Source organism: Podarcis raffonei, chromosome 6 (genome assembly GCF_027172205.1).
Source record: "Podarcis raffonei isolate rPodRaf1 chromosome 6, rPodRaf1.pri, whole genome shotgun sequence".
Classification (NCBI taxonomy): domain Eukaryota; kingdom Metazoa; phylum Chordata; class Lepidosauria; order Squamata; family Lacertidae; genus Podarcis; species Podarcis raffonei.
Window position 1 is genome coordinate 30,080,838 of NC_070607.1, and position 27,650 is coordinate 30,108,487.

The following is a 27,650-nucleotide window of genomic DNA, read 5'->3' on the forward strand; positions in this document are numbered from 1 at the left end:
GCTTCATGAACATGGCATATGACCAGCTACCGTTTGTGGCAGTGTTGCTTTTAAGCTTTTCATTGAGAAATAATGTGGCTAGATGCACAAGAGGACAGGGCTTCTAAACTCCTAGCAGCTGAATTCCGTTTTTCTGCATGACTATTAATGGCACAGGAGCCTTACCTACTTTCACAAAGAGAAAGCATTTGGAAATCACAGTGAATTGGCAGCACAGTACTAGAAAAGGTTGGGTTTGATATCCCGCTTTATCACTACCCTAAGGAGTCTCAAAGCGGCTAACAATCTCCTTTTCCCTTCCTCCCCCACAACAAACACTCTGTGAGGTGAGTGAGGCTGAGAGACTTCAGAGAAGTGTGACTAGCCCAAGATCACCCAGCAGCTGCATGTGGAGGAGCGGGGATGCGAACCCGGTTCACCAGATTACGAGTCCACCGCTCTTAACCACTACACCATATTACTATGCATGTTTGCTCCTAAGCAAGTTGTGCTGTATTCATTCGGGCTTGTTTCCAAATGTCATTGCAGCCATTCTGTGCCAGCTTGTTCGTGCTTACTCAGAAATAGATTTCATCCACTGTGTTCACTGGAGCTTTCTCTCAAGTAACTGAGAACATACAGTGGTACCTCGCAAGACGAAATTAATTCGTTCCGCGAGTTTTTTCTTCTTGCGAGTTTTTTGTCTTGCGAAGCACGGTTTCCCATAGGAATGCATTGAAAATCAATTAATGCGTTCCTATGGAAACCGCTTGCCGGGCTGGCGGTGCGGAGAAGGGCTTTTCTCCCCACCGCAAGCCTTCAGGACAGGTCCGGGAACAGAGGGGAAGGCGCGCTGTGCTTCTCCTCTGTTCCCGGAGCTTGCGGGGCTTGCGGTGAGGAGAAGGGCTTTCCTCCCCACCGCCAACATTCAGAACAGCATTCTGAATGTTGGCGGTGGGAAGGAAAACCCTCCTCCCACCGCAAGTCTTCAGGACAGGTCTGGGAACAGAGGGGAAGGCATGCAGCGCTTCTCCTCTGTTCCCGGGGCTTGCGGTGGGAGGAGGGTTTTTCCTCCCCACCGCCAACATTAAGAACAGCATTCTGAATGTTGGCGGTGGGAAGGAAAACCCTCCTCCCACCGCAAGTCTTCAGGACAGGTCCAGGAACAGAGGCGAAGGCGCGTTGCGCTTCTCCTCTGTCCCCAGACCTGTTCTGAAGGCTGGCGGTCCACCGCCAGCCTTCAGAACAGCCATCCAAAGGCTGGCGCGGGGAGAAGGGCTCTCCGCCCCACCGCCAGCCTTCGGAGCAGCCTTCCGAAGGCTGGCGGCGGGAGGAGGTCTCTCCGCCCCACCGCCAGCCTTCGGAGGAGGTCCGAGGACAGTGGGGAAGACACGCTGCGCTTCCCCGCTGTCCCTGGAGATTTCCCTATGGGCTTTCGTCTTGCAAAGGAAGCCCGTAGGGAAATTCGTCTGGCGAAGCACCTCGAAAAACGGAAAATTCTTTCTTCTTGCGAGTTTTCCGTCTTGCGAGGCATTCGTCTTGCGAGGTACCACTGTAGGAAGAGCCCTGCTGAATCAGAGCATCCCGTTATCACAGTGGCCAACCAAGTACCTAAGGGAAGCCAAAAAGCAGGACACGAGTGCAACATCACTCCTCCTACTTCTGCTTCCTAGTGACTGCGTTGTAGCCTTGTTTTACCTGCATTCTTGTTTTCTAGTTTTGGCATTTAGGCTAAAGCATTTTAAAGCGCATATCTGCAGCAATAACCGATTAAAACCAAAACCCAGACTCTTAGGTTGCTACCAAAAAACTATGCGCTGCACAGGAGGGTTTCTAGGGCTGCATACTACCCACCTGTGTTTTGCACACGAATGTTGACAGCTAACCATGTGGGGGGAAATAAGAGCCTGTATGGAATATTAGGGAAATGCTCTCTACAACTTTTCCAGCCCATTCCGGGGGGAAATATTAAGAGTTTATCACTTTAAGCAAAAACGCAAAGAGGCTAAACTGCAAATGCATATGAAGTGAAAGATGAAGTGAGGATCCTTTCCTATACAATCTTGCTTCAAATTGCATTCCCCTCCCCCTGTGCTTTAGAGCCCGATGGAAAAAAATGTTCTGTAGGTAGTGGGGTTTGAGCAACTGCTCACTACTTGAGTAGCTGTGATGGGATTTGCTCGTCATTTGTCTTTCTGCGTACATCTTTCTCCAGAGACCCTCTGATAGTTTCCTGGCTGGTTTTGGGGCCTTGCAAATTGGGTCCAGATGAGGAAAAGATTTTGAATTTGGTGAGCAAAAGGATGTGTGTGTGTTTGTGTGTGTGTGGTGCTGGTGCTGGTGGTGGGAGAGGAATAAGCACAAGCGTGTTTATCGGAACTGTGAAAGAAATGGCCAGGATGAAGTTTGGCTTTCGGGTAAGCGGGTGAGGTGGGCTTCTGAGAGGCTGCAAACAATTTGCAGATTCCAGGCAGGGAAACCATGAAGCCGAGTTTGTGAAAGGTTAATCTGGACCACCCTAAGCATATTATCCCATTGTTGATGTGTGGTCGTCATCCCCTGCTTCCCAGTTTTTTTCTGGGCTCAGTTCAAAGTGCTTGTCTTGACCTTGAAGATTTAAAGATCCTGAGACCTTAGTGTCGAAGTCTGATCTAAACTAGGACCACTTTCCACACATGGATATGGCCATCAGCTGAAATTATCTCTGAAATTACCCTCTGAAATCAGGTGGCAGGCCATCAGACAAATCTGCACAGATACAAGACTATAGAAAATGAAGGAACTGTTTTGCAATGTGTCACAGCAATTGCGTTCAAGTTTCATTCAAGCTATCAACATGAAAGGGACTTGGACTTATTTTTTCCTTCTCTTCATTCCCAACTTACAACTGTGGAAAAAGAAATAATACATGTATTCATGGGAAGAGATCAGTTTTCTAAATTGATTCACCTTCTGTAGCTTAAGGAATGGATTGCCAATCTTTAGAAATCCCTGAACTGGCTACCTTTTGTTTGTGGTTTCTTGTAAGTTCTACCTCTGTTCTTTATATTAGGCAGAAAGAACTGCAGACCTCGAACAGCCATTTCCCTATCTTCTTTTAGGCTAGAGTTGAATAACTCATGGCCAAGTGAATTTTCAGAAACCTTACGAGGGATAGATAGATAGATAGATAGATAGATAGATAGATATAGATATAGAAAATCATTTTTTTCTGAAAAAGATAACCCTGACAACAGGAAACAGATCAATATATCAGTTGCAATAGGACATTAGGATTTTGTGGGGTTTTGTTTATCAGATCTCTTTGATTGGTTTATTTTGTAATGCAAAATGTAGCATTACTAATATTCAATCATTCTTAAATCTGGCATGGGCTTTTGGGATTGTTTGATTTAGACTGCCAAGCAAAGTATGAGTTATTAACCAGGACTGAATCTTAATTATAGGGTAATCAGTATTATGCTTGTTTGTTTTTAAGAGGCACATTTTAGCGGGTGCCGTTGCCAATTTTGAAGTACTGTACCAGATTTCATAATTTCCTTACTGTAGTCTTGTTCTTTAGAAGTTCTGATGTTACGGTCTATCATTATACAAGGATAATAAATTTTTCCTTCCCTGCCATATCTTGATAACTTATTTTTTAATAGCTGCTTCTCCACTGGCCCACCTTCTTTATTTCCGGAAAAATACGTTGATTACAGTAGCTTCTGACCCTGGGCTTTATTCTAAATCACATGCCATTTATTAATATTTCACCTAGTAAGGACAAGCAAAGTTCATACAACAGTTTGCAAGAGAGAAGCAAAGGATTCTGGGAGTTGAGTCAAGCATCCTGTCAGGCTAATGCATCCTTCTCTAGCCAGGGCCCCACAGATTGGCCAACAGACACCAGTTGCCATTTGAGAAGGAAGAAAAGAGTGAGGGAGGGAGGCAGGCAAAAACAACATCAGTCTGCTCCCGTCAGACTGGTTTTCAGGTATAAAACATTCTTATTATATTCAGTTTTGGAAGGCTCAGAAATATATCTATCTAGTGCCATTTTTAGCATAAAATGAACAGTTCCTTTTCTTCCTGTTTTCTGAATTGAGAATTGGCCGCTGAGCATAAAATATAATTATCAGTGTTGCTTTCTCTCCTGGATTTTAGTAGGACGACTTTTGCAGCCAAAAGAGGAGCTACACACTTGGTGCTGCACAGTTTCTTTCTTTTCTTTTTTAAAAAAAACCTTTTAATGTTGACTAGAGACAAAACAATGTCGAAGGAAACATTATTCAGAGCCTATGCCTTGGTGATTTGTAAAAAGTTCCCTCTGAAGTATAACATCTGCAGCAGGTGTGTTTTCTCATATCAGATGTCGAAGGGAAACCAGACAGAATGAAGTCAGCAGGAGCAGCCTCTCAGGAAGAACTTGTATAGTAAAAGTGAATTATTTACAGTACAAGAATGGTTTTTTTATATTTCAAGTTGCCAACAGTTTTTCGGAAAGTTTTTTTTTTTAAAAAGCTGTGTGAGAAATAGAAAGGTGAACTTGCATTAACAGGGATAACTAGCAGAGCCCTCAACTTGAAAAATTTGCTAATACTTCTTGTATTTAGACAGAGGTGGTGGTGGTGAATATTGTGTAGAAGCAAACAACAAAACTTTTTCTGGGGAAGCCTCAAATTGTTATTTGTTTGGGGTAAACACTTGTAAAATTATGTTGGCAAAAGATTAGAAGGTGAATCTTGCCTTGGCATGGACCCTGTTTGAATGGAATGCTAAACTATGGTTTATTGCAGAGTGGCTAACCTGTGGCCCTCCAGGTTGCTGCCGGACTCCCAACTGCAATCAGCCCAAGCTGTGAATAGGAATGATGGGAGTTGTAGTTCAGCAACATCTGTGGGGCCACAGCTTAGCCACTTGTCATTCAGAATTACGTGCACAAGTCAGCAGGAGCTTCACTCATAGACTGCTCCTCTTTTCAGGATTGGGCACTTTTGCTTTTGCTTGTTGTTACTTTAAAATGTGATTTCTTCAAGCCAGCCGCTAACAAGTTGTTGTTTATGATCCCGACTTGTTCTCAAACTGAAGTTTCAAGTAACCAGAGTTTCCCAGGTTTGGCTGTAACGAGGAACTGTTGTTAGCTTCACAGTGGAAGCGGATACTTCCTGTCTCCCCACCTTCTTGGGAGTGGGGAGGGAAAGCTGTCATGCAAGCCCATGCCTCGTGCATTTAATGCATTTGAACCGAACCATCTGCATTCTTGCTGCTGTTAAAGATGTAGGGGCAGAGCCAGTTTAAAAGTTGTTTTTATTCAGAATGGAAGCAAAGATAAATACAAAATGCAATATATGTGCAGCCTGATTTCATGCAGAGTTAGGTAGGTAAGTCTATAGTTTTCAGTTAACTATTTTTCTCTTCACTCAGGGCTGATTCATGTATTACATTTCACCTTCCTTGACTATTAACACTAGTATAAGATGTGGAATAGCCTCTCTCTTGTGAACAGCTGGATGCATTTTTGTTTGATGTCAATTTCACTCCCCCTCACAGGTGTTCATTTTTGGAGAGTGCGTTTCTTTCACTCGAGTCAATCTGAAAGACAAATAATACGAAATTAATAGTGACTTGGTCATGCAAAAATAACGTAGATACATATCTTAGGACAAGGGGATTAGAATCCGCACTGATTGAAAAATAACAGGATAGATAAATTCAGAGCCTGTTCACTATTCAGGTAACCATATGCGCAGGCAATAGCTACAGGAATTTTTTTACTCTGTAGACCTTTTGTTCATGGATTTTTATGGGACATAAACCCTCTTCTGAAATGCCCCCCCCCACTCCCTGCTTCACTCCCAACATTATAATCCTTGCTGGCTCCACCCCTTGACTTCTATATGATTGGTGTGAGGTGTGAACAAGGAGCTTATTTACATTATACCTGAAGGTCCTGTATACCTGAAGGATTATTCGGTTCAGGTCCTATATACCTGAAGGAGCGTCTCCACCCCCATCATCCAGCCCAGACACTGAGGTCCAGCGCCGAGGGCCTTCTGGCGGTTCCCTCACTGCGAGAAGTGAGGTTACTGGGAACCAGGTAGAGGGCCTTTTCGGTAGTGGTGCCTGCCCTGTGGAATGGCCTCCCAGCAGATGTCAAGGCAATAAACAACTATTTTACTTTTAAAAGACAACTGGAGGCGGCCGTGTTTAGGGACGTTTTTAATTTCTGATGCTGTATTGTTTTTAATAGTCAGTTGGAAGCCGCCCATCTGGCTGGGGAATAAATTATTATTATTATTATTATTATTATTATTATTATTATTATTATACAGCTGTTGTTATTTATTAATTTGATTTATATACTGCCTTTCATCCAAAGATCCTAGGGCGGTGTACAACATTAAGAACACGTTTTACAGAGCATCAAGAATAAAAACCTAATAAAAAAGCATAGCAGACAATGTAAATAACAAATTAATCATAACAGTACCCCCCCATTTTTATTTGTCTTCTGCAAGACCCAGAACAAACGGGGCAGGGGGGCTGGATTCTGCCTTGGAGCAGCCTACTTGGGCTGTGGGCACATTGCTGTCTTAAAAACGCAGGTCGTTGTTCTTCTTCTCCATTTGGATCAAAATCAGTTTGACGGGGGCGGGTGGTGGTGGTGGAGACAGTTGAAAAGGCAGCATTCCCAGGGATAGCGCCAGACTGTGGTTGGCAGCCAGTGGGTGCAGAGTAAAGGGGCTCTTGGGAAGGGTCCACAGCAACATGGAGCAAATGGGTCAGTGCATCTGGCTGTTAACTGGTAGGTTGGTGCTTCAAGCCCACCCATGGATGGCTGTAGGCAAAAGGTTGCATTGCAGGGGGTTGGACTAGTTCAACCTGTGGTTCCCCAGATGTATGTTGGACTACAGCTCCCATCATGCCTAGTCAGCATGACCAGTGGTCAGGGATGATGGGAGTTGTAGTCCAACAACATCTGGGGACCCACAGGTTGAGAACCGAACCTTGGGTACCTTCCAACTCTGCAATCCTATGATTCTATGAAATGCTTTGTGCAAATTCTTTCTCACAGATCTCCATGCTGTGTGTGTGGCAGACCATGTGTGTTCATTATAGTTTGCTTTACACTTTCCATGGTATCAGTTGCCTTGGGTGATGTTAATCGACCAGGCTGGAAAATGCTCAGGGTATTTTGCCTTGCTGATGCTCATCTACACGGAACATACCACAAGCAAGTGCTGGTCTCTTTCTTCTCCTTCTTGGCTCATTATATGAAAGTGTTTGCACATCTAGCTGCCACCATCTCCTTCTTCCTTATAGGCACATTAAAAGAATAGTAATCCTATGAAGGGACAGGGTAAATTAAGGTTTTGAAATGAAATAATAATAATAATAATAATAATAATAATAATAATAATAATAATAATAATAATTTGTTGACTGAAAGGCTGCCACACAGAAGAGGAGGGCAAAGACTTGTTCTCTGCAGCTACAGGGGTCAGGGATAAACCTGATGGCATCAAGTGACTGGAGGATAGATTTCAGTTGAACATTAGAGGAAACCTGTTTCCAATCCAGTGGAACCAATTAACGTCAATGGGTAGTGGTCTCTCCCTCCCTGGAGGCCTTCAGTCAGAGGCCAGACACCCATCTGTTGGGGATACTCTAATATTGGATTTCTAGAAGGTGGAATAATGGCCTTTTTGACCCCTTCTACCTCTGACTCTTTGGCTAAACGTTAACATTTTGTGTAACACAAACATTAATGCATATCACAGCTGGGGTCCCCAATGTGCTCTGCCTCAGACAAACACCTTCTTTGGCATCCACTAAGGCCTCTGTCCCTGACAATTTTATGCTGTATATCTCTTTAAAGAGATTGAAGGTTTGGGGGCTTATTTGTTTGTGGTGCGTACTGCTTTATCATTATGGTTCGTCTTGCGGCGCCACCTAGGTCTTTTGCCTGTTATCTGAGTGGACTTCTGAGCTTCGCCCATGTTTCTTCTATGAAATGGGCATTGTGTGACACTCAGAACTGTTTCTTAGATTTCCAAATGTGTCCCGGGCCCAGAAAGATTGGGGGCCCTTGTATTGAACAGTATGATGGCTGCGGGATTGAAAAAAGCCCTGACACAGTGTGTAACTATATATATAGCACACAACCTCACAATTCTACTGTTCACTGTGCTTGTGCCAAATAAGGAATTCCAAAGAGAAGAAATATAAGAATAAGAGATGCAGGTGGTGACGGATAAAATGACACCTGTGAGAGTGGGGACAGCCAGGAATGGTGGTGGAGACTTAACATGTTTACCCATCACTAAACCAACATGTAGTCTTCTGGCAAAACTGGATACTGACCTGGAAAAGCCTAACAGAATCTGAGAATTGGGTGGTGAATAAATTGTTTCATACCTGAGGATTGTGCATCACTTATTAGGGATAAAACATATATTTTTCTGTGTATTTAACTTGATATTATTTTCTTTTTTCTTTTAGGAAAACCCTCCTCCTTTTTTTTGCAACATGTATAGCTGTGGGTGCTACACAAATACAAGAAGAAGGTGAGACATGTTCCTAATTTTATTACAGAATATTTGAATGATCTTCCTTTAAAAAAGAGAGAGAGAAATTATATGAAGAATTCTGGTAGTAATGACGTGAAATTCAGTTTTTCAAAGGCCTCTAATGCCAGATAGTTACAATAGGAGCAAAAGTTTAAAGAAACCAGTTTAGGAAGGCTGACCTTTTCAAAATTACTCAGATTTTCTGTCTGTGAAATTGCTTACATATTTAGGCAGACTCCTTGCAAAAAGGAAGTTTTGTACATTGTAAAGGCTTTGATTGTGACTTCATTGCACGTGGGTGTTTTTGGGGGTGGCAAACCGAAGCTAGATTACCTTTGCACTTCTTGGGACTCTCCAAAACAAACTAGTTCACATAATAAGTACTTAGTCTGAACTTGCATTTTTAAGGCCAAAAAAGTAAACTTGCTTTTTTGGCTTATTCCCTCCACCCACAAATTTTCAGACGCAGATGTTGGCTAAAAAGCAACTGATTGTGCTTTTGTTGTTGTTTGTGTTTATTCAGAGGACAGATGGCTGGGCACTTGTTCTGAGATGCTAACATCTGAAGTTAGCATCTGTATCTATTTTAGCAGCAGTTAAAACCTGTGCTGGGGTTGTCATCTTTGAAACAAATGAGCTGGTTTGCATGGAACACTAAGCCAAGGATGAGGAACCTGTGACCATCCAGATGTTCATGAATTCCAACTTGCATCAGCCCTAGTCAGCAGGGACAATGGGTTGGAATTATGGGACTTGTAATCTAGCAACCTCTGGAGGACCACAGGTTCCCCAAATCTATACTAAGCCAAGCTGTAATTTAGTTTGAATGTTTGAGTGTGAGACTTCTAGGAATGAGGATTGTGGCTGCTGCATTCCTCCTCTAGTCTAGCTGCAGCTGCCCTGCCATGGTTTGTCTTATCATGTTGTCTAAACCCAGACTCGTGGTTTGTCTCATTCCAGATAAACCACAAGAAGTAATTCATGTTTATCTGGAGGAAACAAACCATAAGCCCAGATTCTGACACTGTAAAGCCAAACCATGGCTTCATTCAACAGCAGGACCCAGAGGAGGAGAAAAGTGGCTGCAATCTCCTCTCTCTCAGAGCTTACAAATTTGCAATATCCTAGTTTGACTTAGTGTTTCATCCAAACCAGCTCACTATGAGACTTCTGCTATTTTGTGGTATCTACTCAGGTTATAGTTGCATGAAGAAATATGAAGAATTTTAGAGGTGATTGAGAAAGACTACAGTTCACATGATAAAACTGTTCCTGGCCTTTACCACATTGGTCTTCTAGTACAGTGGTACCTTGGGTTAAGAACTTAATTCGTTCTGGAGGTCCGTTCTTAATCTGAAACTGTTCTTAACCTGAAGCACCACTTTAGCTAATGGGGCCTCCTGCTGCTGCCGCATCGCTGTTGCGCGATTTCTGTTCTCATCCTGAAGCAAAGTTCTTAACCCGAGGTACTATTTCTGGGTTAGTGGAGTCTGTAACCTGAAGCGTCTGTAACCTGAAGCATCTGTAACCCGAGGTACCACTGTAGTTTTGTTGTATGGAGGACAAACATCCTGCTCACTGAAAAGTTTCATGTCAGGGAGACACAACAACTAAGCTAGAAGCTTTCTCCCTGACGGTTAGCTTTCTACGTTTAGGAAGTTCCTTTCCCCCAACCATCCCTACTAATCTCATTTCCTTTTGTGTCATAGCTTCTGGATTTTAAACTTGAGGACAGGGACTGTCTTGTTGATACCTTGAAGCTGCTCTGGGAGACCATTCAACTGCAAATTTTGTCATCACTTTTTGCAGCTTGGCAGCTCCAGGTTTTTTAAGTCAGGGCACCTAAGAAAGGTAGTTGTTTTGGATATTCACACTCCAGCAAGCATTACAGATTTAAAAGTTTTAAGTATTGGGAAGTGTGTGTGCGTTCGTGTTTATATCTATGTCTATAGCTCAGAGTGACAGAGAATTGGCTCAAGGTGCCATCTTAGGGCGATGATGTCACCACCTTCCCATCTCTTGCTTCTTCTCAAGACTTACAAAAAGTTTGTGAAACTTTCTGCTCCTGGGAATCTGACCCCTATCAAGATTGATCATTCATTGGCAATATTAGCCAATGAGATCCTGAGCTAGTTTACAGTCATCTGACACACACTGCAAGTAGTTTTCTGACATAACCCGTGCCTCTTGTCTTTCATTTTTCCGATGTTTTCATGGGAAACACTTAAATTCTTTGTTTTTGTCATATGACAAAGATATTATGTCATATCTTTTCATCATGCCCTTCCTCCAATGCCCCCTTCCATTTTATCCTCACAATAACCCTGTTGAGGTAGACCAACCTGAGAAATTGTGAGTGGTTCAGGCTCACCTGGTGGGCTTCATGACCTAATAGGTATTTCAACTCACTAACTCTTAAGTTACGTTCTTCTGAAGATTTTACCCATCATATCTGCTGGCAATGGCTGTAGTTCTTATTTGGCCAAGATGCAAAAAGCTGGTTTAGGAACACCAAGGATTTGGGATTATGCAATTTGTTGTTTTTCTAAAATTGAGCAGTAGACTTCTTTGTGTTTCAAAAGTGACTTCCATTGTGGTGATGGTAGGGATGCCATTTAAGAAGCCTAAAGAAACAGCGAAGTAGCTTCATAGTTCTTTGTATTCCTTCCTTCGTGTTCTGCTGCTCTTGAATTTATCACACGCACCTGTGTTGTTCAAAGCATTATTCCTTACCTCAAGCCCTTTAGATGTGATGGGCTGAAAACCTGTTCTGTCATTTGGCATCTGGATTTCTTAGGTTATTTAGAATAGAAAACTTTCAAAATACAGGAAAAACTGGAGATATGTGGCACATATAGGGAGAAAAAGAGTTTGATGGCTTCCCTGACTGTGCTTCCTTGACAATGCACGGGGTGTTTGAGGGATAAGATGCAGTCCTGTTACCCTTATCCCCCTATGATTTAGGGGAATGATTAATGGGAGTCTGCAGGCAAGCATAGAAGAAAGTCTCTCCTGGACTTGAAACACGCCATTTTCAAGATGACAAATCATAAATATATGTTGCAAGGAGATTGCCTATCCTTTGATTTCTTTCTTCTTTTTTTTAATTTAGAGAGTAAATGAAATCAGATGCCGACATCTGTGTGCGGGAAGGAATAACTGATCATTAATGGGGGGCGGGAATGGCCGCTGGAATGAGGAGAAAGCAAGTGGATTACATGTGCTCCAAAAGAATGCATTCTGTTAAGTGTCTTTGAACACTGTTATATTTAGAAAGAGCTTTTGAGCAGTGCGGATGACGTGGTTATAGCTTTCCGCACATTTGCCTCAGGCTCAAAGGTCTGCCTGAAGCGGTGTGGGTCGTTGCTTTGAGGTGATTGCCCTCACATCCCAAAGCTTGCTTGCACATTCATAGCTGGCCATGTGGAGGAATACTCTGCTTTCTGCATTTGGGGGATCGACGCATTGTGCTCTTAATCAGAAATATATACCTGTAGTGGGATGTATGGGGTGTTAGGGGAGGGGTAGTACCTCTGGTGGGGGGCACATCATGCTCCGCCAGCATTTTAAAATCTCCCCGGGACAGCGGAGAAGTCTCCGCTGTCCTGGGGGCTTTTAAAATGCTGGCAGTCGGGAGGAAAGCCCTCCTGTCCCCGGAGCTTGCGGGGTGGGAGGTGGGGAGAAGGGCTTTTCTTCCCACCACCAGCCTTCAGAACAGCCTTCTGAAGGCTGGCGGTGGGAAGAAAAGCCCTTGTCCCCCCCCCCAGCCTTCAGAAGAGGTCGGGGGACAGATTGTCCCCGGACCTGGTCTGAAGGCGGTTTCCATAGGAACGCATTGATTGATTTTCAATGCATTCCTATGGGAAACCGTGCTTCGCAAGACGAAAAACTCACAAGAAGAAAAAACTTGCGGAACGAATTAATTTCGTCTTGCGAGGCACCACTGTATTCCTGACTCTTTTGAAAATCACACTTTGAGTTTAAAAGTTAAATTTAACCATATGTAATTGTTTACATAATAATTTTAATTATTTTGTTTATTATGTTTTTGGTTTACCTTATTATTATTTTTTGTAAACTGTCCTCTGACTAGTTGTGGTACAGAGTAGTATGAAAAGATCTTAGTAAGTATCTAGTCAATATCTTTATTGGATTTAAAATTGGTTTTTATGTATGTAATTGGGTTTTTATTAAATAGATAAAAGGAAAATGCAGTTGTTTAATATCATGTTGTGAAATCACTTTGAATGTCATAATAAGTGATTCAAAAATGAAATACATAATAAATAAAAATATATGAGGGGGACCTGCAACAAAATGTGGGACACTCTCATGATGCCAGCCAGCTACTAACCAGCGATGTCCCTTTTTTGTACTTATTTTTGCAAAGTTTGGTCCCCTCATCCCAACACATTTCTCATTCTGTTTGGTCTTGAATCCTGTCAGCACTTACTAGTACAATTTGCTATTTGGAAGAGGGAGAGATTGATATGTTAAACTTAGCATTTATTAGGGTTACCCACACCCCACAGAGCGGAAAATACCATATTAGACTTGGAACAAAACTTCTACTGTGCCCCAGAAAAACCCAATCTATGCTTGATTTGGCCTCTGTAAAACAAAACGAAAACAATTTTTTTAAAAAAAGTATCAAAAAAATAAATAAATTTGCAGCTAAGCCATGATCATGCATGGAAGATTTTGGCCTTCAACTTATAACATTGATTTCTCACTGTACCATAACCAAGCCTACAATTACTGCAGATTAGACTATAGCTTAAATAAATGAATTGTTTTGCAGCTGGACATCCAAAAGCGTTGACAGATGTGTAACCCCCCCACCCCCACCCCAAATGATAGGACTTCCTGTGCCTCAGGCCATGCTGGCTGCTTGCCATTTGTAAACTTGGCACCATTGTGCACTCCCTAACATGACTAGAACCACTGCAAGGTGTGTAACTAATTTTCAAGATGTATAGCACAGTCAAACGTATGCATTCTATGCCAATTTTTAAAAACCTTTCCAGAAATGTCTTCGATATTTGTGTGCATATGTGCACATTTTTGCTGGAACTGGAGCCAAGATGTGTCTGCTCTTAACATTTGCTAGTAATATCTTTGGTAAACAGAGGGAAGGCAGGTTGGGAAATGAAACCAAATTTCTTGGTAAAGTCTGTGGAAATCCTTATGTTTCAAGGACTCTCTTGACTTAGCTTTGGCTTCGACTTGCTTTCATGCTGACAGAGACTTGACCGTTCATCAGCACTTTAATCCTGAGGTAACATCCTGCTGTTCTCAGAACTCAAAGAGGAATTGATCATGTAAATACCCTTCCTGCTTTGATACTATGAGATGGCCTAGCAGCTTTTAGGATTAGGCACCAGGTGTATGAGGATGTGATGCCATTTTTGGGACTTAAACACAGAGTTGCTACTCTGCTAACATTAGTCCAAGCAACATTTAATATGTCAGGTCCAATCTAGTTGTGAGAATGGCAGATCCATGTGTCAGAAGCAGGTGGCCATTTCTTTCCTATGAACTAGGTTGGAGATAGAAGATGTCAAGCACAAGATCAGTGAGCAAGAGGTGAGGGAGCTGGATTAGTGTTGGAAGCAACCCCCCCCCCGGGCCATCTAGTCCAACCCCCTGCAATGCAGGAATCTCAACTAAAGCATGACAGATGGTCATTCAACCTCTGCCTAAAAACCTCCAGTGGAGACTCCCCAACCTCCCAAGGGCATGTTCCGCTGTCCAGCAGCTCTTATCTGTCAGAAAGTTCTTCCTGATGTTTAGTCAGAATCTCTTTTCTCCAGAGCAGAAGCAATCAAGTTTGCTCCACCTTCCATGTGACAGCTCTTCAGATATTTGAAGACGGCTATCGTATCACCTCTTAGTTTCCTCTTTGCCAGGCTGTACACCCCAAGATCCTTCAACCATTCTTCCTAAGTCTTGGTTTCCAGACCCTTGATCATCTTGGTTGCCCTCCTCTGTACACGTTCCCCAACCTATGCTTTCTCCCCAAAAATAATTTCTCCCCAGCCATGAAGTGGCTCTGTGTCCAGAAGGACCTGCTGGTAGAAAAACAACTGGGGGAAGAAAAGTGTAGATAGGAATGAGTTCAGCAGGTTTTTCTCTCATAACCATAGAACTCATGGGAATCTAAGGAAGCGCAAGGTTGGAAGATTCAGGACAGTCAAAAGCAGGGGGTCAGCAAACTTTTTCAGCAGGGGGCCGGTCCACTGTCCCTCAGACCTTGTGGGGGGCCGGACTATATTTTGGAGGGGGGGGGAATGAACAAATTCCTATGCCCCACAAATAACCCAGAGATGGGTTTTAAATAAAAGCACACATTCTACTCATGTAAAAACACCAGGCAGGCCCCACAAATAACCCAGAGGTGCATTTAAAATAAAAGGACACATTGTACTCATGTAAAAACACGCTGATTCCTGGACCATCTGCGGGCCAGATTTAGAAGGCGACTGGGCGGGATCCGGCCCCCGGGCCTTAGTTTGTCTACCCATGGTCAAAAGGAAGTACTTATTCACACAGTGCTTAGTTGTAGTAAGAAATGGGCTCCTGCTGGGGGCAGTTATGACCACCAACTTAGATGGGTTTAAAAGAGGAAAAGACAAATTCTCGGAGGACAAGATTATCAATAGTTACCCAGACACAATGGCTATACTCGGAGACGGTATGCTTCTTAATAGTAGTTGCTGGAAACCACAGGAGGGGGGAGTGCAGTTGTGCTGACATCCTGCTTGTGAGCTCTCCATGGGCATCTGGTTGGCTGCTGTGAGCCCAAGATGCTGGACTAGGTGGGCTACCAGCCTGATCCAGCAAAGCCAGGCATCCCCAAACTCGGCTCTCCAGCTGTTTTTGGACTACAGTTCCCATCATCCCTCATCACTGGTCCTGTTAGCTAGGGATGATGGGAGCTGTTGTCCTATAACAGCTGGAGGGCCGAATTTGGGGATGCCTGGTCAAAGCTATTCTTACGTTTGTTTGTTTTTTTCTCTAGGGTTTAGAATCCAAAATTGCACCTCAGTTTAATATTCACCAAATGCAGGCCTTTCTAGTTATGAAGTCAGATGAAAAATGTTGTCGAAAGACCAGCAGAATTCTGACATTTTGAGGGCGGGTTGCCCCGTTTAAAACAAAAACAAAATTGACTTAGATGAAATTTTAATGTATGAAACTAGTTGGGAAGTAGAATTGTTAGCCTTGTGTAAGGGTCAAGGTTATGGTCAACCATGTGGAAATAACATATTGTGGTGGCATCCACAGAACCAGGAGAGATGCCTTCGTTATATGTATGAAATATTGTTATGAAATACTGTTAGGCATACATTATTCATATGAATTCATACCATACCTTCTGCCATTCTCCTATCCTGTGTTTGAGCTGGAAAACCCTCTCTTTGCTACTCACTTGGAACAAATGGTAATTCTGTTTGCTCCAATTCAGCTTTAAAGAGTGGGTTTTTGTGGCGCTTCAGGTGTGGACCATGCCTGGAAAGTGTGGAGGAAAAGAAGGTGTGGATAAGCGCAGAGTTAATATAAAGCATTTGAATAAAATTAAGAATGAAGTTGTCTCACCCCTTCCTTTCTCTTTCCTCCCCTAGGCATAGATATTCTTCATCATTTAGGCCTAAGTGGGCAAGCTCTTCATCAACCATCAACAGGGACTGCACAGCCTTTGTCACGTACTTCATTACCTCAGGGGGTTCACCTAAGTGCCTCAGGAGTTGTTTTGTCCACAAATGCAGCCATTGAGGTGCCTGTCTCTCAAGTGATAGCATCACACATAGGCTCCCAGTTCACCCTTTTGGTTAGCTTACGTTCTTACGCAGTAAACAATGCCTTTCTTTTCAGTGTTAGAAATAAAAATAGACTGCAGTTTGGTGTCCAGTTGCTCCCAAGGAAGATAATGGTGCATACTGGAGGGAAGCAGTCTGTATATTTTGATTACACTGTTCATGATGAGCAGTGGCACACATTTGCTATTGACGTTACGGAAAAAGCCGTGTCCCTGTATACTCAATGTGGAAGAAAGCACTTCAGCAGGGAGACTATTTCTAAAGTACAGGCGTTCGATTCGCAGAGTTTGTTTACTTTAGGAAGGATGAACTCCCATTCAGTCAACTTTGAAGGAATAATTTGTCAGCTGGACATTATCCCCTCTGCACAAGCCTTGGCAAACTATTGTAAATATGTGAAACAACAGTGTCGTCAAGCTGACACATACCGGTCTCAAACGATTCCTCCAGACACATCCCTTGGGGTGCCGCCAAGCAAACAGTTGGATGAAGAAACCCAACCAGTTTCCATGCCATTGAGTACAAGGAAAGGAGAATCAAACCTTCGTAGCAGCAACGGTGCATCAGTCCACATGCCACCAGAACCCCTAGAGACAACCTCTCCCCTGACACCTCGTTTATTAGGAAATGGTACTGCATTGGAAATTATACTGGAACCAGATGACCAGGGAATTGTGAAAGCATCGAAAATTCCTCAGCAAGATGCCAGCAAAAAGAAAGATGGCTTCCAGGCTCTCACAAAATTGCCTCCAAACCTTACAGATAATGCCACGGGTGATATAAGCAGGAAAACCTACCCCGATCTGCTGTTTTCCATAAAGCAGACTAAAACCAAAACTGGCACATCAAAGCAGTATCCGTATGAACCCGTGGAGCTGCAGCAAGTCTTAAATACAACATCATATAGAGCTTCTGATTCCACATCTTTCGATAACCAGCTTGGTTCAAGGGACGAAGGGACATTTCCGATTGATGACACTTACAACGCAGAAACCAGTTATGAACTTGATATTGACGGTTACGATTACGACTATGAAGAATTGGAAAGGATGTTTGAACTCGAGAATCTGAGAGGGCCTAAAGGAGACCCCGGGCCACCGGTAAGTTGTCTTGTTTATGTTCCTTAATAAAATGCAGCGGGAGTTCACAGGTTATACACCATAGTGACTCAACAAATTGACGCATAGCGACTCAACAAATTGACGCAGGAATTTCCTGTGGTTTCAGTTTGGTACTTTAAGCTGGAGGTATGAGAAATAACCTTGAACTTGTGGTTCCTGATAAAAGTAGGGTTTGTTGCTGTGGATGCAGAAAAAACATGTTGAGGCAGAGAACTAAACCGAAGGTTAGAGGAAGAGGCTAGAACCTTTTCTCATTTATGACATTCTACTGTTTGAATGCTAGAAGCCTTACGGTCAATGCCAAATAAGACACTTACTTGGCACTGGGAATCTGCCAACTTAATCTTGATAATGTTGTTAAATCTATAACATGGTTTAATACGTGGAGGGTACCTGCTCTAAGGGCTGGTTCATTACATTCTTAATGAAGTAACACCTATAATGAGGTTACTCCACTCTTCTTTGAGTAGTCTTTTCTTCTTCCAACTGATGAAGTTGCTTCATCCTAATGAAGTTGTCCCATGCAAGGAGGTGCAAGGAGCTATCACTACAGGGAACAAGGGAGGAAAATAAGCAGGGAACCCATTTTTGTTATTTTCTGTGGAAGATGAAAGTGCTGCTGTAAAGGTGAGTTTATAGTGGCAGCAGAATGTGCTTGCCCAAAGTTAGACGCAAGGTGAGAGCCGAAACAGGGCACAGAGACATGGTTGTCTAATTTGCCTGTAGTTGGTGTCGGGAATGAAAATAATTTTAGGCATAGGGACAATTCAGTACACATGATCCCTCTTTATTGGATCATTTCTGAGATAGATATGTAACTTCCAGGCGTCTGCTAGATCATGTATAGGGAGTCTTTGCCCCCCCCCATGTTGAACTACAGATCTCAACATCCCTATCACATTGGCAATGCTGGCTGGGGCTGGGAGTTGTAGTTTGGTGAAGGCCAAGATACCCCACACGTATTCTAGGTTTCTGATTCTCTAGTTTTGAGTTCAGGTACTTTGTGCGGCTTTTGAGCCACTTGTCAGAAGTCTGCATTGTTTGATATCAGGACAGTTGCTAAATATATTTAGTTCCATGGCCTACTGGCCTACAATAAATTGCTTCCCATTCTACAATTGCCAATAAATGAGTCCTTCTGTTTTCACTCCTTTTTGCTGATTCATGTGGTTTCTAGACTGCTAACAGTGTATCAACCTTTGACAAACTGGACTCTAGTTCTTGAAAGCTTATGCCAAAATACATTTGTTAGGCTTTAAGTGTTACACAATACACTTTTTGTTATTGTCAGCAATGTAGTCCATCTCTGTCTTACGAAAATACAACTCTGTCGCTCCCAAGTCACTGAGTGCTCCTTCCTGTGTACCAGTTTCCTATTAATACCTGTGTCAGAAGAGCACACCTTATAATGTGCAGTGCAAGATGATGTGTGCGTTTATGGTACTGGGAAAAGTACAGAAAGTGGATATCCCCAATGGTTTCCCTGTGTTTTTATGCATGCAGACTGAATAAATTTAAGGGACAGAAGCTGCTTTTCAGTTAAGTCTTTTTAGCATCATATCACTTTACAACCACAGGATGAAATCTCTAATTTGATCCACAGGCAACCAGAAAAGTGACTATTTAAAAGTCAATGTTAAATTAACAGCAGCTATTTAAATAATAATTTTCAGAATGCTTTTGTGATATATTCTACATGTAATTATGTTTTTGTGTTGTTTGAATTTCTCGACAGAATCATTTTAAAGTGTAGCAATGTATCTCTAAATATGAAGAGAGAGAGATGTGAAGAATGTTTCAGCTCTAGGGCTTTAGTTTATTCAGGAACACTGAAAACAGAAACATTTTAAGGCAGCTTGCAACTATAGCTTTTGTTTTGTATGTGATGTGCATTTGCTAGAAATCCAGACTGCGGAATTCTGCATAGCAGTGTTACTTCTTGCAGCCACGTGCAGAAAGCATCATCAGAGATGTTCGAAAAATTAAAAGCAAACAAACTAATGGAGAAACCAGATGCTTCACTGAGATTTATAGTGTACATAGCAATAGTACGTGATTGCTGATGGCCAAAAATGAATTTCAGCTCCCTTGCTGTTCCGCTATTGAGTTAAAGTAGCATAGCTAATTCAGTTCACCTTCCTCCTACTCTGTCAACATATTTACCAAACGTTTGCAACACTAGTCTTTGCCTAAAATCTGTTGCCTGGGCATCCCACTGAGGAAGATTCAAGCTGGCTTTGTAGAGAGGCCTGTTACTGGTACATGCATTCTAGCAGAAACCACCAAGGCTGCCCTAGTACCTGAAGCTAGTTGTGCAGACATGTAGCCATGCCAGGAGCAGCAATTGGGGGTGGGGGTGGGAGTGGGAGAAAGAAGCAGTTTGCCTGGTATTGTTATAGGCTCTTGTCCTCTGCTCTAAACCAAATCACACATGTACTAGAATGCAAGGGATGGAGCTGGAGAGTGGAAGCCCACTCTCTGCTTCTGCAGGGTAGATTCCTGCAGGATCAAGCAGGTGTTTCAACTAGGAGGAAGCTGCCCTAGAGCAAGTCAAACCATTTGGTCCATCTAACCCACTACTGATGGGCTTGTTTTGCTGCTGAAACCCTGAACCACCAGGGACCTTGCAGACACCCCTCCCTGGCAATTCATAAGACCTTCTGAGAAGACTTTGTGGTCATTTGATGACCACTGGATTGTCACTTGATGACAGCACAGAAACGCATCTTCTTGATGGAGTGCCCTCCCTTGGGTAGTTCCAGCTACCTAATCCTTTTTGTTGAAGATGTCAGTACACCGCTGTACTGTTGAGTTGCCACTTGCTCCTCATTCCCAGCTGGGGCCCTCAATCTCTGCTTCATCTTGCAGAGAGCTGCTGCTGCTGCTGCTCAGGGATAGATCTCCACAAGAGTAAGAGGTGACCAAGAGTCCTGGGCAGAAAATGGCAATATCCCTCTTAAAGAAGGGACACAAAGACTGATAATGCAGATGTATATGCACGGTTGTTCTTGGGCAGCTTCCAGTCATAGGTCCTTGTTTTGCAAGAGTGGAATTTGGGTCGGGATGAGAGTGGAATGTGATCTTCATTCTGTGGTTCTGTATTAACTTTCACAATTCAGAAATTTGATTTTTCTTATCCCTGTGGCATCTTTAAAAGGGGGGTAGATGTTCACAGATTTAAAACCTGCAAATGGACCTTTTAAGCAGAGGTTGAATAGCCACCTGCCATGTATAATCTAGTTGAGTTTCCTGCATTGCAGGGGTTGGACTAGATGACACTCGGGATCCCTTCCAACTCAGTTCTGTGATTCTATGATTAAACATTTCACAATCTTAATCTCCATATGGTGGCCTCCAGATGTTTTGGGCTACAACTCTCATTAGTCCCAGCCAGCATGGCCAATAGTTAGGGATGGTGAGAATCACTGCAGTGGTTATTTCCAGCAATGCCGTTTCCTCTTTCAAAGAACACACAGTAAAAATAATCTCATGCAATTCAATGTGTCTAAATGTTGTCGAAATAGGATGTGTTGAGTTACACTTGTCGCCAGAGTTCATTCATTTGTTTGATGTTAGCTTTAACCTGTTTGTTTGTTTGTTTGTTTGTTTGTTTACCTCTAGGGACCCCAAGGTTCTCCAGGATTACCTGGTCCAGCAGGGAAAAGAGGTCCAAGGGTAAGTAAAGGCTGATCTGTTGTTCCTAAAACATGATCATTAATGATCAAATGGGACGCTATAACTCTGACTCTTCTCATACGCTCAAAACAAATTAAGTGCAGAAAGCTTTGTTGTTAATTATCATGATATGGCATGTGTTGAAATAAGAAATAGACAAAGCAGTACTTTTTGCTTTGCACTTCCACTGAACGTTGGTTTGCTGCTACACTAATCCTTATTTTTTTCAGTCTTCTCATCATCTGTGACTCTGCAACCTAAAGGTCATGTTCATTTGGTTGTTGGAATGAAGGGGAGTGGGCTTCCTAGATCACTGCATTCCAGAGCTAGAGAGTAAAAAACAATGAAGGAGGAATTATCCACAGCTGGAGAGAGGAAAAGCAGCCTTAGGAATATATAGTGTACCTTCTTAGCAGGATAATGCAGTCATACTTTGAACGACTGCAAGGAAATTCTACACCTTCTAAATACCCCTTTAAATACCCAGGATTGCACCCTTTCGAAAGAAAAGCCTAAATTTTGTTTCAACGCAGCTCGTTTTGCAATTATAGAAATTAAGCAAAGTTGCATTAAAGCACATAATGTGGCTTATCTGACTTAATGCAATATTTGGTAGATTTTGTCTCTGAGAGCTTTGAATATTTGGGCAACTCTTGGGGCAGTGGTCAAATTATTAGAGGAAGTAGGCTCTTAATGAAATACACTTTCCACGGGCATCTGGTTTGCTACTTTGAGAAAAGGATACTGGATTGGAAGCGCCCTCTTATAAACTTATGCTCTTAAGTGGAGAAGGAGGGAATGAGCGCCTAAAATTTGGGGAAAGGAGATCCATTAAATAAGTATCCTGCTTATCCATTAAACATTAATCTTTGATTTGTATCCTTTGCCCAGTTGGGTCAATATGCAGCCACTTTAGTAGTCCAGTCAATGTGGAGATGCCTTTAGTTAAAGTTACATATTTCTGTCCATTTCTAACCTAAAATAAAACCTCACCGGTTTATGGAATTTCTCACATGAAAATGAAGTTAAAGGACACTTTGATGATTTCACACAAAACAAGACAAGTAAAAAAATTCTGAAGCATTTGACAGCTGTTTACTTGATCTTGTTTTTTGCCTATTCAAGCGTGGCTGTTTTTAACAGTGCAATTCTGAGTATGTTACAAACTCCAAGCTTATTTTATTTTAGAGTAACACTTCCCACTTCTGAAACTGCAAGTTATAGCACTTTATGAATTTTTTTATAGCACTTTATGAAGTGCTTTTTCTCTTGTACATCCCTGGGTTATTCCTGAAATTTCCTTTAAAAATCCCTAAAATTTACCTGAATATGTCACAAGTGGTGTAACCAACATTTCGACGTTCCAATGGCAAGACCGTTAGTTGCAAATGAGTTGACATATTTAAGAAGTACCTTTCAGCATGTTATAATTATCAAAAACTAACTCATCAAGTAAACAATGGCACTGATGCAGAGATTCCCACGTGTATTGGCAAGCTGCATGTGAAGATCTCCTTGCCAAATGACTGAAGGTGTCAATTTTGGCAGCCCTTATTAACTGCTGTAAGGAGAGGGAAGAGAAAAAAGATTCCAACAATGATCAGCAGTATCAGAGTTGGCTGCACTGACTGATTATTTGGGCTGAGCATATGTGGTGCAGAAACGCACATGGCGCAGAGCTCCACAGCACTCTCATTGCATTTGGACCCATTCCTAACAGGTGGCCTCTACTATACAAAGGAGCATGTTTCTGCACATGGATTAATTAATCTTTCTGGATTAGCATAATGATCTGGAATTTGGTGTTGCTGAAATCACTGGGACTTGATTATTTCATCTCATTTTCATCAGTCAAGACTTGCATGAGTTTGTGGAAAGTTACTTGAACTAGCATACGTGAAACATACCCAGAAATTGAACTGAATATGTTTGAATAGCATCTCTGTTCAAACATATACTTATATTTATATACATCACAAATAGAACTATGGGGTTCTACTTTTCATCCACGCACTTCTATTTGGGTAGGAGCAGAACACTTCCTGCTGACCCCTCTCTCTATATTTATATTTTATTTTTACTGGGGGGAAATACACACATCTTACATTTGGCTTCCCTTAGTATGGTTTTCTCTGAAATGTTAAAAGATATTTTTTGTTAACTTGTGTTGCTTTGTGTTTGACTTTCTTCATTGATGTTTTATTCTGGCTTCTTTCATTTGATATTTTAATGTAGATTGTAAGCCCCTTTGAGGTTTTTCCCCCCTTAAAAAATATAAAGCGGTATGATAATGATAATATATTACTATTACAGTGGTACCTCAGGTTAAGTATTTAATTGGTTCCGGAAGTCTGTACTTAACCTGAAGCGGACTTTCCCATTGAAAGTAATGGAAAGGGGATTGATCCGTTCCAAACGATGAAAAAACACCCCCTAAAACAGCAATTTAACACGAATTTTACTGTTTCACGAGACCATTGATCCATAAAATGAAGGCAATAATCAATGTACTGTACTATAAAATAAATAAGACAGTATTTTAGATGAAAAAAATTAAAATTTATTTCCAAACTGACTGTTTGGAGGGGGCTCAGGGTCCTCTTCCATAATCACAATTGGCTTGGCTCCCTGAATTCGTGGAGGCCTCAGAGAGCTCCTGTGGCTGGACCCCGGTCGCAGAGCCTCTGCAGGCGCCATGGATGCCAGGGCTTGGCTCCCAACACCCGCGGAGCCCTGCAGCCACCGTTGATGCCGGGGCTTGGCTCCCAACATCCACAGAGCCGCTCTAGGCACCGCAGATGCCGGGGCTTGGCTCCCAGCATTCGCGGAGCCCTGCAGGCACCGCGGGTGTTGGGGCTAAGCTCCCGGCATTTGCGGAGCCGCTCTAGGCACTGCGGATGTCGGGGCTTGGTTCCTGGCATTTGCGGAGGCCTCAGAGAGCTCTGTAGGCCCCGCCGATGTCCAGGTTTGCCTCCAGACAGCGTGGAGGCCTCTGAGCGCTTGGACAACTTACTTCCGGGTTACAATTGTTCATAACCCAAAAAAAGTAAGTTGAAGCGTTCGTAACGCGAGGTACCACTGTACTCAGTCCCGGGCAGTGTGGTGGGGCTGTGCCATTCATCTGACCTCTCTCTGACTGACTTGGTACTACTTGGGCAGAGAAGGGGAGGGGGTGTCTCAGTGCCACCGTGCCAGTAGGAATGCTAGGTTGGCTCCTCAGGCACTTTTGCACTTCACTGTTGCCCCCTTTTCTATCCAGCTTTCAGCGGCGACTTAGCAATCCTACCCTCCCACCCATTACTGCTGCTTCTTCATTATCTATTACTTAACGTGGTGGGGGCCAATTTGAAAGTTAAATAAATCACTAGGATCTTGCTGAGCAGGGTGATGATACAGGGCCACATAAACCAGCCACTTGTGTATTGGAAGAGAATATGTAGAAATAGCCGAGGGTAGACTGAGAGACTGAAACAAGGGCTGAGCAAGAGGTTGGCCCCTCTACTGACTTGACAGTTGAGGGTGCCATAAACATGGCGGCCTCACTTAGGCCCTACTTTGTTAGTCAAGGAGGGCCAATTGTGTGAATGGAATAACCCTGCGTTGCCTGTTTTTCTTTTATTTATTGTACAACTCTATTTACCAGTTAAACAAAGAATAGCTAAACAGTGGAAAGCAACAATCTAAAACAAACAAACAAAGTTCATTGTATAAAAATCCAACCCAATCAGGCAGCGGTAAAGAAATCATATATTCTTGAATCATACTCCAGAGAAGAGCTCTGTGGATATGCTGCTATATATTTCTTTATTCTCTTCATCTATTTGTATTACTTTAATACATGAAATATTGCAAATATTGAGCGTGTCCATTTTACTATGCTTATCAACCGAGGCCCTGAACCAGTTGCTCGTGCTGTAAGAGGCTCTGTGAATGGTGTGTAGGAACAACTATTTCTCAGTGGTAGCTCTCAGGCTTCCGTCTCCAGAGACATTTGCTAGATGTCCTATGTTCTTTCAACGCTTAACTAGTTTTGAGTTGGCATTCAGTCTGAGAGGGGAGAAGGGAGAAACTTTTGATAACTATTCTTTTGCTGCAGTTCACCCGATGTGTTTTATTAGGATTTTTCTTTTTAAATTTTTTATTATTACTGCATTTTTATTTGGGTACGTTTCATTGGCTGGCTTGGGTATTTCAGGTAGAAAGGTAAAGCAGAGATAGTTGAAATGAACTTTTTTTTATTGAGAACTGTTTTATTGTTCAATCGAGAAAGGGAGGATAATCATAACCATAATAATCACAGTAATAGCAACTAAATAATATAGGGAATAAGGCAGTTAGCGGGTTATTAACTTGTTTGGGGCTTTTTTTGGAGAAACCCCCCATACACTATTGACTATTGAACTAATGATCTTTCAGAACGGCTGTTTGTTATTTTTTACACAAAGCACTCCTTTACTCTTACTATTTTGTGTAACCTTTCCTCTCGCTTTCTGTAGGGTATTCCAGGTCCACACGGGAACCCAGGGCTACCGGGGCTGCCTGGTCCCAAGGTATGCTAACACATAAACAAAACTACTGTGTGAATCCAATGCTCTTCTGATATGTCCATGTTTGGAATGGTTAAAACCTGCTTGCACAGAAATTAATGAGAGTCATGTATTTGGTTTATAAATGAAGTCCTGACTATAAATGGTTCTCAGCAAATATAGCTAGTAAACAGAAGTGCAATAATAATAATAATAATAATAATAATAATAATAATAATAATAATAATAATAATTTAGTATTTATACCCCGACCATCTGGCTGAGTTACCCCAGCCACTCTGGGCGGCTCCCAATCAAGTGTTAAAAACAATACAGCGTTAAATATTAAAAACTTCCCTGAACAAGTGCAAGACTGAGCGCAAACAGACAGTACTGTAGAATTCAAAAAAATGCCCAAAGAATTAAATATTGATATGGATTTTGCTCCTTTAAGTCATCATTAATTTTTGTAAGAGGGAACCGTTTCAGATGGAAAACGTCACCAAACTGCGCCAAAAGTTCAGTGGTGGTTAAACTGGAAAGACAGTGTTAAGCTTTGATAGATTAAGGCCTAGTAAGCGACTCCGAACTCAAACCAGAGGAGCGCAAGCTATGTAAATAGTTTTGGACAGATTTGTGCCGTTGTGGAATGCCTTCAGCTCATATTTAGTTATAACAGTTTGATAGATACGTTGGAGGGGGTGGGGTGGGGGGAAACGCAGCCCCAACCATGATTTGTTTTAGTGTGATTCCTCATGGCAGGAATCTGACCTGTAGTGACAGGTGTTAAAAATTGCCCCGGGCCAAGAAAATATATCAAATAAGGCTCTCACAGTTTGACATTGTAAAACAAAGTAGCCCATGATTGTTGGGGCGCCCTCTTATTAGCATCTGGTGTTTTAAGAGCAGGTAAGTGGAATATGCAAAGTTCACTAGTTCTATCTGTGTGGGTTTTACGGTGAGTTAAAATATAGACAGACCAATCGGAAGCCGTTGCAAGCTGCTTGTTGGACATATTCTATGACGTTCTTCTTCAGTGACCAGGTCGCTCGTATTTTGAGGTGAAATGTTGCCTTCACCAAAACCAGTGTTTCTAACATTACTGGTTCTAACATTACCGGGTGTTTGTTTGTTTTTTTGTACTTAATTAGTTCAGAAAGCAAGAATTGCTTTGTACTTGCTCCATGGTTTTTTTTTGTCTTTTGTAATCCCAATTCCTGCTGAATTCTTAGTCGAAGAGTAGTTATTTATTAATCAGCCACACATCAATTATTTAACACATCAATATTCAGTGGCTATATATTTTATATGCATGGCAAATCTTTCGATAAGGGTCAGTATACAAATCTAATAAATAAATAAATAATGGCAAAATAGCAGCTGGGTGGTAGATTACATGGATGATACATTAGCAAAGTATTGGAAGAAGAACCTACATACTGGGCCTTTCTGCACTTACCAATAATAAATATTATAATAATTTATAATGGTATAGTTGCTGGTTGTTGATTTTGGGGAGTTTATTGGCATGGTGCCACACAACATCATCATCATTCAGCTTCTATTAATGTGCTAAAAAAAACCAACCACCCCTGTTTTTTCTTCTACTGCAAAAAACCCAACATTTGTGAAAGCTCAATATTTTCATTTAATTTGTACAAGCATCGCCCCCCCCCCCCGTGTGAAGGCTATGAGAGGTGATAGCTATTGTTTTAGAGACATCTGTTTAATGCCACTTCCTTTTGACTGGAGCAAGCTGTCAGTTTGCAAGCTATTTAGTTCAGAGAAGAGATACAGCAAATCGTGAATGGAGTTCAGAGACTAGCTGTTGCTCAGGCAGACACACATAGTTCCTCTCATCTGAACAAACCATTCTAGGGCAAACTAAATGCACAAAGAGCCAAGTCCCACTACCTTCCACTTCATTGCTGCCCCCTGTTTATTGACAGCTGACTGAGGTTAAAACTTTCAGGGGTT

At 42.2% G+C, this 27,650-nt stretch overlaps 1 protein-coding gene across 4 annotated transcripts in view; it reads left to right on the plus strand.

Moving 5' to 3' along the window:
- Positions 1–27,650, plus strand: part of COL24A1 (collagen type XXIV alpha 1 chain) — a 164,700-nt gene that overhangs the window by 7,466 nt on the left and 129,584 nt on the right. For 3 of the 4 annotated variants that reach the window (XM_053391864.1, XM_053391865.1, XM_053391867.1), the window contains exons 1-5: positions 3,699–3,955; positions 8,464–8,528; positions 16,157–17,451; positions 21,094–21,147; positions 25,644–25,697. In XM_053391864.1, the coding sequence (XP_053247839.1) occupies positions 3,714–3,955; positions 8,464–8,528; positions 16,157–17,451; positions 21,094–21,147; positions 25,644–25,697 (1,710 nt within the window). In that variant the 5' untranslated portion in view covers positions 3,699–3,713. Of the gene's footprint in view, positions 1–3,698; positions 3,956–8,463; positions 8,529–16,156; positions 17,452–21,093; positions 21,148–25,643; positions 25,698–27,650 lie in introns of those variants that run through there. The other variant, XM_053391866.1, reaches the window with a different exon arrangement.